General features: G+C 42.2%; 1 protein-coding gene and 1 long non-coding RNA gene across 5 annotated transcripts in view; both read left to right on the forward strand.

The window, feature by feature from the left end:
* Positions 1-5,227, forward strand: part of MVB12B (multivesicular body subunit 12B) — a 114,287-nt gene extending 109,060 nt beyond the window's left edge. For all 4 annotated transcript variants that reach the window (XM_070758543.1, XM_070758545.1, XM_070758542.1 and 1 more), the window contains one exon: positions 3,664-5,227. In XM_070758543.1, coding sequence (XP_070614644.1) covers positions 3,664-3,750 — 87 coding nt within the window. In that variant the 3' untranslated portion in view covers positions 3,751-5,227. The remainder of the gene's footprint in view (positions 1-3,663) is intronic.
* A 1,677-nt stretch (positions 5,228-6,904) lies between these two features.
* Positions 6,905-8,429, forward strand: LOC139170926 (uncharacterized). Its single transcript, XR_011559681.1, has 2 exons — positions 6,905-7,048; positions 7,283-8,429. It is a non-coding gene; the product is annotated as an uncharacterized lncRNA (long non-coding RNA).
* The last annotated feature ends 2,705 nt before the right edge of the window (positions 8,430-11,134 follow it).

An 11,134-nucleotide genomic window follows, 5' to 3' on the forward strand; every position in this document is an offset into this window, starting at 1 on the left:
GAAGAAAAAAGGAGGGAGGGAGGAAGAGAAAGAAAGAAAGAGAAGGAAGGAAGCAAGAAAGAAGAAAAAAGGAAAGAGGGAGGGTGGGAGGGTGGGTGGGAGAAAGGAAGAAAGAAAGATGAAGAAAGAAGAGAAAGAAAGGAGGAAGGACGCAGGGAAGAAGAACAAAAAGGAAGGAAGGAAGGAAGAAAGAAGAGAAAAAAAGGAGGACGGAAGCAAGAAAGAAGAAAAAAGTAGAGAGTGAGGGTGGGAGAAAGGAAGGAAGAAAGGAAAGAAAGAAGAGAAAGAAAGAAAGAAAGAAAGAAAGAAAAAGGAGGAAGGAAGGAAGCAAGGAAGAAGAAAAAAGGAGTGAGTGTGGGTGAAAGGATGGAAGAAAGAAGAGAAAGAAAGGATGAAGAAAGCAAGGAATAAGAAAAAAGGGAGGGAGGGCAAAAGAAAGGAAGAAAGAAGAGGAAGAAAGGATGAAGAAAGCAAGGAATAAGAAAAAAGGGAGGGAGGGTGGGTGAAAGAAAGGAAGAAAGAAGAGAAAGAAAGGATGAAGAAAGCAAGGAATAAGAAAAAAGGGAGGGAGGGTGGGCGAAAGAAAGGAAGAAAGAAGAGAAAAAGAAGAAAAAGAAAGGAAGGAAAGAAAGAAAAGAAAAAGAAAGAAGAAAAAGAAAGGAAGAGAAACAAAGAAAAAAGAAAGAAACAAGAAAGATTAGAAGGATAAGGGAAAAGAAAGTAAAGATAGATGAGAGAAAGAAGGCAAGGAAAACCTTCTATCATTAAGAATTTGGGAAGTTCAATGATTGCTTTAAGGTCCCGCTGAGTAAATGAAAAGACAGAATTTGAACCCCCTCTACTATATAGATAAGGTAAGAGGGGGTGTTCTGCCAGTTCCAACCAGTTCAGGTGAACTGATGGCGCCGACTGGGGATTGGCCCATCCACCCGCCCGGACGTAATGCCGTCCTATTTAGCCACGCTTTTGTGACTGGGTGCATGCTTAGAAGGCATGCACACAAGTAAAGAGATATGCGAGCAGCTGGATGCATGTTCAGAGGTAGCGTGTGTGGGCATAGATAGCACACATGTGTGCTCACACTCGCAAACCGGTTGGTAAGGTAACTATGCCAACCGTGACCCTGGTGCTTAGCATAGTATTAAAGTTACAGGAGGGAAAAGGGATAAGAGAATGGATAACATCGGACATTTTTTTCATCCTTCTGGGCAGATAATTCTGAGACATTAACATGTATTTATTCCCTGTGTTAGCATCCCACGCTGGGCTTATAACCAATCTTAGAATCCTAAACTTAGAAGCAGAGTATATGTGGCAGTGGTGGTGGTTCAGCCAATAACCGAGACCGCCTTCTGCCGCACGAATCCCAGCAACCGGTTAGGTCCCACAGAGTTGGCCATCTCCGGGTCCCGTCGACTAAACAATGTCGGCTGGTGGGACCCAGGGGAAGAGCCTTGTCTGTGGCGGCCCCGACCCTCTGGAACCAGCTCCCCCCAGAGATTAGGACTGCCCCCACCCTCCTTGCCTTTCGCAAACTCCTTAAAACCCACCTCTGTCATCAGGCATGGGGGAACTGAGATATCTCCCCTTGCCTATGTAGTTTTATGTATGGAATGTTTGTGTGTGTGTTTTTTATATAAGGGTTTTTTTAGGTTTTTTTAATGTAAAATTGTTATTTTAAACCTTAATATTAGATTTGCTATTGTATATTGTTTTATCACTGCTGTGAGCCGCCCCGAGTCTACAGAGAGGGGTGGCATACAAATCTAAATAATAATAATAATAATAATAATAATAATAATAATAATAATAATAATAACAACAACAACAACATAGACTAATATAAGTAAGAGTAATAAATATTATTTACACCGTATACAATAGATTAATCAGTAAACAGTCAATTACATACATATCCAAGTCAACCAATCATATAGTTCTATACATACAGCAGCTAACCATTAATATTATACAGTTCTACATAATACCATAATACATAGATCAATATTTAGCACCCAGCAATAATTTAGCACGCAATAATATGAAGTGCAGAGCAATAGCAAACATTAGCAAGACTAACCACAATAGCCACCAACTACACAACAGAGAGCAACACATCTGACTCCCTTTTATGGCTAATTGCAGCCCTAGCTCTTAAAGTAACATTATACTAATTGCTCCAAGCACACATTGCTGGTTTGTGCATATATTGACAAACCCAACAGGTGAAGTACGTAGCACTTCCAGCCTGGTCTCCTATGCCAGTGATGGTGAACCTTTTTTTTTCTTGGGTGTCAAAAAAGCGTGGGCGTGCACTATCGCACATGTGCAAATGCCCACACTCATAATTCAATGCCTTGGGAGGGTGAAAGCAGGTTCTCCTGCCTCCTGGAGGCTCTTTGTAGGCTGGGAATGGCCTGTTTCCCAACTTCTGGTGGGCCCAGTAGGCTTGTGTTTCGCCCTCCCCAAGCTCCAAAGGCTTCCCTGGAGCCAGGAGGGTGAAAACGCCGTCCCCCATTCCCCCGGAGGCTCCCTGGAAGCCAAAAACGCCCTCCCAGAGCCTCTGTGCGAGCCAAAAATCAGCTGGCCGGTTCACACATGCACGTTGGAGCTGAGATGCTCGCGTGCCAACAGATATGGCTCTGTGTGCCACCTGTGGCAACTGTGCCATAGGTTCGCCATCACTGTCCTATGCTGCTTGTCCTATGCAAGGCATGTTATTTCTGATTGGTCTGCTGCTGCAGTTTGACCACCAGGCAGCAGCATTGCCATGTGCACTTTGCCTTTTAAACTGTAATGAGAACTTTGCAAGTGGGCAACTGAAGTCATGTTCGTCTCTTGGGGAACAACGTTTGCAAAAATCATGGCCATGTGTGAGCTCTGGAGTTCCAGGAGCACTTTATGCTTTAAGATTGCCCTAACTCAAAAAATCTGCATCTCCGAAAAGATGCTGGAGAAAGTGTTAAGTCCAGTTGATGGACAGGAAGACTTCAAAGGAATTTCCCTTAATGAGTTTGGCTTCCAGCCTGCGGTTCTTATCTCAGAGACAATTAAGCTGAGCCTCAGCAGGCTCCAGGTTGACTCAGCCTTCCGTCCTTCCGAGGTGGGTCAAACGAGGACCCAGATTGTTGGGGGCAAGAGGCTGATTCTGTAAACCGCTTAGAGAGGGCTGTAAAAGCACTGTGAAGCGGTAGATAAATCTAAATGTTATACAGTGGTCCCTCGATATTCGCGGGTTCGAACTTCGCGAAACGGCTATACCACGGTTTAAAAAAATATATTAATTAAAAAATACTTTGCTGTTTTTTTTCCCTATACCATGGTTTTTCCCACCCGATGATGTCATACGTCATCGCCAAACTTTTGTCTGCCTTTAATAAATATATTTTTTAATAAACTTTAATAAATAAACATGGTGTGTAATAATCTAAATGGTTGCTAAGGGAATGGGAAATTGCAATTTAGGGGTATAAAGTGTTAAGGGAAGGCTTGTGATACTGTTCATAGCCAAAAATAGTGTATTTACTTCCGCATCTCTACTTCGCGGAAATTTGACTTTCGCAGGCGGCCTCGGAACGCATCCCCCGCGAAAATCGAGGGAACACTGTAATGCTATTTTCTTGGCTGTCCAATCGTTCACATCTGCCTTTTTGTCTCCTGCAGTATGACTACAGTTTCCGGACGGAGCAGAGCGCTGCGGCCAGGCTGCCTCCTAGCCCCACCAGATGCCAGCAGTATCCACCCTCCTGAAGTAGCTCAACTCCTTGGAGTATAACGCGCACACATGTACTACTGAGAAGCGAAAGGATTTTCCCCCTCCTCTTCCTCCTTCTCCTCCTCCTCCTTCTCCTCCTCCACCACCACTTCCTCCTCCTCTTCCTCCTTCTCCTGCTCCTCCTCCTCTTCCTCGCTTTGTAACCTTTCCCGCCCAACTCTTCCTTTCGTCCCCGACAAAAACAGTATTAATGGAGACCCTTCCAGCAAAAGACACAAGAAGCCTTGATTTTTATTTTTACTTTTTGTTCCTTCCCCATCTTCGTCGCTTCCCTCCCACTCCTTTAATTCCAAATAACTGGATAACATTTCCTTCTTCTTCTTTTTTAAAATACCAACTTGTCCTTGCTGGTTGGCAAATCTTGACTCACCTCCTTGAGTCCCTTCGGACAACAGCCCTAACTCTGAAGACTCCCCCGGGATCAACCCCCCACCCCACCTCCCTGAAGAGACCTTGATTTCCGTGGGGAACCTCCGTCTGTCCGCTTTTATTTATTGTGGTTTTTGGTGGGTGAGGTTTGACCACTGATTCCCTCTGAAGAAGCTGCTCCAACTCAGCTGAAGTGGACTCCATGGATATACTTTCTTTTCCTAAACCAGAAGCACATCCTTTTTAGATGTTGTCTGTCTTACCTGGTTGGCGTTACCTGGCGTTCCTCAGCTGACCAGAGCTATGAAGATCCATCCTGTTTTCACACCACTGGTTTTGTTTTTCTTCCGCACTGGTTTCTAAAGAGTTTTCGTGTTTCTTTAACCATGCACACCCATCCTTAGTGATTTAAATGTATTGCCTGAGATGGACATCTGTTTTGGGGAGAAATAGTCTTCTCTAAATCCTTTGCCCGAAATCCGCACGATCTTTTTCACCAATGAGCAGCTTCAATTTCTGAGCCTTTTAACAAAAAAAGTGATTTATATCTGATTTTTTTTTTTTTTTTTTTGCAAAAAGAATTTAGGACCCCAACCTGAAAAAGGTCAAAGAAATCTCCAGTCGCTTTCTGCACTAGCGTTGAACCCTCCTATAAACAGTTCTATTTAGCAACCTGTGTCCATCTCACTGGGCTGCTTAAAGGTGAAACAGAGCACACAATGAGTTTTACTGGAGAACTTGGAAAAAGAATCAAAGATATTGAATTCGTAACGAGGCCAATCTAATGTAAGCTCCATCCCATACACGAGTCCAGAATATACACCCCAATGCAACTTGTCACTGAAGCTTAAATTATTTGGGGAAACCTGTGTGAACATCTGTGCCACCTGCTATTCTTTTTCTCTCTCTTTTTTTGTGATTTGGGTGCCAGAAAACAATTGTTGTATTATACGGGCAAAAAAAGAGAACACAGCCCCCCTTCCCCTTTTTCAATGATTTCTTTGATTTAAAAACAACAACAGGTAGAAATGTTCCAGCATGTCACATGTAAATAAATACTAATTTCTCCAGTGGTTATTAAAATGCAATTGCCCTGGTTAAGGACCCCAACTGCTCCTGGGGTTAGTTTAGCTTATTCTGGAGCAGTTTTATCCATGGCTAAGAGGGGTAGTTATAGTGCATAACATGGATATGCCTTCCCAATCCTTTCCCTAAGAAGTTTATAAATTGTTTTTTCCCCAAGAAAAAGCAAACCTATGTTTTTGGAACATTGTTTGGATGATGATGGCTCTGCAGCTGTTCAGCCTTTCTACCTTTCCCTGAGCAATTTATGTCTTGATTTCTTTAGCAACTTTTTTGTTTTGTTTTGCCAAAGCTTTTCAGTTTTCACAGTCAGTTGCCAACCACCAAACTGCCTTTCTCTGCCCACACCATCCCCAAACCCCAAACAGAGGAAATTCATGAAGACATTAAATAGGTAAGGGCCCCCAATAGAGAAGAACCTGTTTTAGACAATTCCTGAAGGGGTTTTGGAAACCAATAAGGTAAACTGAGACAAGGATTTGATCTTGAGTAAGTCTTGAAGTGAGGCAGTTATGAAAGCATCTTGAGAAAAAACAAACAAATCTGAGATTAAAATAGTGTTAAAAATTATTTTCCGTTATCAAAGTGGAGAGGCAACTTATTTGCTGCCCAGAGTATATGACTTGAATCCGATTGAGGAATTCGACCAAGTTCAAAAAGTCAGGCCAAATGAAATGGATTTGGAAAGCCGTTCTTATTTTATAATCTAGATTGCTAAAAATGTTCCATCTTTGGCTTCCTAGAAGGTGTGTGGAAGCAGTTCAGGCCAGCATAGCTTTTAATCCCCTCCATCAGAACTTCTTAACTTTCTGCCTCTTTCTGTGGGCCTTCAAAACTTGGGGACGAGTTCTCAAGCAAGAACATGCGTTTGGAGAGATGCAGATGTATTCCACCTCTGTATCAGTCTTCTCAACAGCTGTGTGAAGAAGAGATCTTGGCTTGGTTCATTTTTATTTTTATTTGTTGCTGAATTATTCTTGTCTGCTAGATGGTTTCCTTGAGATTCCCCCCTGCCTCAAATTCTTTGGATTGAAAGCAATTCCCAGGGTCCTTAGAAAGAAGAGGAAGTCACCATTAAAAATTGCACGGACTCCCAAAATTTGTCTTCCTGTAAGAGGGGAGGGGGGAAGTAGCCCAGCCACTTTGCAGCAGGATATAAAAAGAACCAAAATGATGCCTTGTATTTTTCAGTGCTCTGAAGAGCCAACGAAGTAGCTTTGCAATTCAAGGTGACAATTGTACCAGAAGAGAGTCCTTGTTTGCAATTGGTACCTTTCAATATTCTGATGCAGGGTTTGAATTCTTCCCCCTTATCTGGGCGATAAGACAGTGGCAAACGTGGAAGTTTGTCAAAGTTCTAAAATTCCTGTCCACTTCCATCCAATCATTCTTGGACAGCTGCTACTTCTCCCCTACTCACCCGATGGAGAGAATGCAATGTTAAGGAATGCTTAGAAGTACAAAGCATATCAGGGTTATCACTGCATCCTCTTTACAAATATAAATATACAGGCTGCAGTGGGTGATTCCCAGACAGTTATTCTCATGGTGTTACCATGAAACTTAATTCTTCCAGCCTTTTTAACATGGTACTTGGCCTGATTGGTATTTATTTCTGTGTTTGGGATGTATACACGTAGTCAACCATTTTACGTTGTTCCATATATTTCTCTCTAGATAATGCAGGCAGAAATTGATTGGTGGAATCAGAGGAAAGGTTTTGTTCCCCAATCCACCCTATGAAAGGAAGGCGAAGTTTTTACACGGGGGTCGTTGCTTCTACTCACAGTCAGAAATGGTGGAAGGCAGGAAGCACAATTGGTAGGTGTCAAAGTTAACTAGGCCAAATTTGATTCCGAGGAGGAAAAAAAGGGAAGTGGGATTAGAAAAAATTATCTATAAATGAGTCTATGCTTCTCTTTTAAAATTCCTCCAATGTTGGTCTTACAACAAGGGTCTTCGGGGTTGTCCGTTGCCCTTAATGACATTTTTGATGGATTTTGTTGACTTTCCATGTTTGTCTCTGTTGGATCAACTCTACTTGTCCTTCCTTAGCCGTTGGCTAGAGTTGACGGAATGGGTTTGAAGGCCATCAATGAATGGGACAAAAGAGGTTCATTTCTACTTCCTGCTATTAGAGACTGGTGGTGTGATGTTATTTTGACAACCCAACACCGGAAGAACTTTTCTTTCAAGCAGGTTAACCTTTCCTGGTGTAGTCATTTGTCCAGGACAAAGCAGTTGTGTATCACAGGTAACGATTCCATGCTTAAGGATTTGTGTGTGTGTGTGTTTGACTTCTCCACACAATCCCATCATATCAATGGATGCAACTTGTACACGATATTATTCCATTCGTCACCACTGAGGGGAGACAAAAGATTGGTAGATCTTTTTTCTCGGAAACCCTGTTTGTGTAGCTTTTGTGGGTTTTTTTATATTCATACAGATGGAATATATGTGTGAACACACACACACACACACACAGAGAATTGGGGAAGGGTCTACATTGCACAAATGAAACATGGGTGTGTTATTTTCTGTCCCAAAAAGTTATTTTCTGTTTCCCCAAAACAGAACAAAAACAGTGTTAACGATTGGGGGGAATACACAAGACTCCCAAAACGGGTGTTTTAAGAGTGTGGTTAATGGGGCGACACACACACCCACGAACAAATTTAAGGCAACTGGTTAGTTCAAAATAGGTTAAAATTGTGGTGTATTTGTGTGTGTGTGTGAAGTGGATTAAGTATTTGTTGTGTGAAATTACATTTTGGAAAAGAAGGTTGTTTAGGTTAAACGCCCTGTAGGTTTTGCCTTTTAATAAATGTGGGCTTTTGAGGTCACAGAAAATGACACTAATACAAAATCCTATGAGATGCATGGATGAAAACGTCCCTTTCAGAGGTATTTGCTTCAAAAATGAGAGTATCGTTAAGCAGCTGGGCATTTTTAAAAAAACCTCTTTGTGTGCGTGTGTAGGTATGAATGTAATATTCTTTTTCTTAAAGATGCTGTGCATTTTCTTCACGATGGGACATTGAGAGTGGGTTAAATGTGTTCATTAATCCTATTAATATTACCCTTTCATATTTATTTTAGATGGCCTACTTTGTGTTTTACAAAGGGAAGCTCCCGTCTTGAGAATTTAGTCTGTATTCTTAATATAATTTGTTGAATAATAAAAAAAAATTAACCAGTTCCTTTTTATTCTTTTTTTTTTTTTGAAGGCTGTGGATGTCTTTTTACTTCCATTTCATTAGGAAAGGGAAAATATTATATATTGTACGACATGCTTCTCTGTATGTATCTGTTTGTATCTGGAAATCCTGAGTTGACATCTAAGCAAAAAGTGTGGTTGTTAAATCTTTCTTTCTTTCTTTCTTTTTCTTTCTTTCTTTCTCCTTCTCTTCCACCCCTTCCTTCCTTCCTGCTCTCCATTCAACCAACCATCCATTCATCCATAAGGACCTGTCTGTCTGTGTCTTCTATCTATCCATCTTTCTTTCTCTCTCCTTCCCTCCCTCCCCCTTCCTTCCTTCCTTTCTTCCTTCCATCATTCATCCATAAGGGTCTGTCTGTCTGTCTGTCCGTCCGTCCGTCCATCCATCCAACCATCTACCCACCCACCCACCTCATATTCTATCGATCCTTTCAAAGAACTAACCATCCATCTATGTCTCTAATGCATCTTCTCTGTCTCTAATCTATATTCTCTAATCTATCTTCTATATCTACCTTTCTATCTGTCTAACCATCCATCCAGCAATCCCTCTCATTTATATAACTACCCATCCTACAAGCAAGCGACTCTTGAGTGATGTAGAGCCAAGCTTCTCCCATCTATGTCCTCCGCTTCCCTAGTGGCCATATCACAAGGATCTTCCAACTCTGTTCTCCAGTTCCTACTTTTTTGGAGTGGATGGAAAACGCACGAAGGATTATCCATACCTCTTGTTTGGAAAACCAGCTCTTCTATCTAAAGAATCTCTCCCTCGCCTTTCTTTCCATCTCCACCCATAATCTTGTTCCTCCTCCTTCGAACTTAAGGAGATTAATCCCTGTGGTTGAGACACTCTGTCTGTTTGTAACCTCCAAAGGAACCGCACGTTTCCCGAGGGAGGGAGCTTGCCGGCGTGCAAGTATTGTGTGGGACTTTAGCAGTGACTGAATCGACAGAGGAATAGAAACAAGGTTGTCCTTCAAATGGTGCGGTGTATACTGCTCAAAAAAAAAATAAAGGGGACACTCAAAGAACACATCCTAGATGTTGTTGTTTGTTTATTAGATTTGTATGCCGCCCCTCTCCGTAGACTCGGGGCGGCTCACAACACAATAAAAAACAGTTTATAACAAATCTAATAAATTTACAATTTAAAATATTTTTAAAAACCCATTATTAAACAGACATACACACAAGCATACCATATATAAATTGTATAGGCCCAGGGGAGATATTTCAGTTCCCCCATGCCTGACGACAAAGGTGGGTTTTAAGGAGTTTACGAAAGGCAAGGAGGGTAGGGGCAGTTCTAATCTCTGGGGGGAGCTGGTTCCAGAGAGTCGGGGCCGCCACAGAGAAGGCTCTTCTCCTGGGTCCCGCCAAACGACATTGCTTAGTCGACGGGACCTGGAGAAGGCCAACTCTGTGGGACCTAATCTGTCACTGGGATTCGTGCTGCAGAAGGCGGTCCCGGAGATATTCTGGTCCGATGCCATGAAGGGCTTTATAGGTCATAACCAACACTTTGAATTGTGACCGAAAACTGATCGGCAACCAATGCAGACTGCGGAGTGTTGGTGTAACATGGGCATGCCTTGGGAAGTCCATGATTGCTCTTGCAGTTGCGTTCTGCACGATCTGAAGTTTCCGAACACTTTTCAAAGGTAGCCCCATGTAGAGAGCATTACAGTAGTTGGACCTCGAGGTGATGAGGGCATGATGTGAATGAATGAAATCATTCTCGTTGAATACTTTGTTCTGTACAAAGTTGAATGTGCACCACAGCCTGTGGAATTGCTGCCCGAGTCTTCAGAGAGGGGCGGCATACAAATCTAATAAATTATTATTTATTATTATTAATTGATGGTCAATCGGTGCTGCTTCCCAAGTGGACAGTTTGATTTCACAGAAGTTTGATTTACTTGGATTTATATTCTGTTGTTTAAGTGTTCCCTTTATTTTGGGGGGGCAGTATATATGCGTTTTGTAATTCAGAGCTTGGTCTTACAGGCATACATATTTATTCTTTGAAAAAGACAGATGCTCACTTCCGAACAAATTACTTAATTGCACCCACACAAACTTTAAGCAAAAAGGGCAGGCAAAGATGGAAATATTGGATGGAGCCACTAAAACAGGCCTAAGTTACTGAAAAGTACATAAGTTGCAACTGAGAAAGGAGAATACTTGTGGGGTTCTTTCCTTGAAGACATTTCACAACCAAACTAGGTAACATCATCAGTTATCTTCCTTCCTTCCTACCTTCTTTCCTTCCTTCCTTCCTTCTTCCCTTCCTTCTTCCCTTCCTTCCTTCTTTCCTTCCTTCCTTCTTTCCTTCCTTCTTTCCTTCCTTCTTTCCTTCTTTCCTTCCTTCTTTCCTTCCTTCCTTCCTTCCTTCTTTCCTTCCTTCTTTCCTTCCTTCCTTCCTTCCTCCCTCTCATCCACACCCCTTCCCTTCCTAAAGGTTAGAAAGCTACTTCTGCTGGTCACGAGCTGCCAGCAGTTTGGCAGTTCAAATCTCAGTAGGCTCAAGGTTGACTCTTCCTCCCTCCCTCCCTTCCTTTTCTCTGATCTTGGTTATTTCCTTGTAGACCTTTCATTACCAAACTAAGCAACATCATCAGTACACCATCAGTTTCTCTTATTTCCTTTGTTGCCTCCATAAATGGGTGATAGATTCAGGA

This window comes from Erythrolamprus reginae, chromosome 8 (genome assembly GCF_031021105.1).
Source record: "Erythrolamprus reginae isolate rEryReg1 chromosome 8, rEryReg1.hap1, whole genome shotgun sequence".
In the NCBI taxonomy this organism is placed as follows: domain Eukaryota; kingdom Metazoa; phylum Chordata; class Lepidosauria; order Squamata; family Dipsadidae; genus Erythrolamprus; species Erythrolamprus reginae.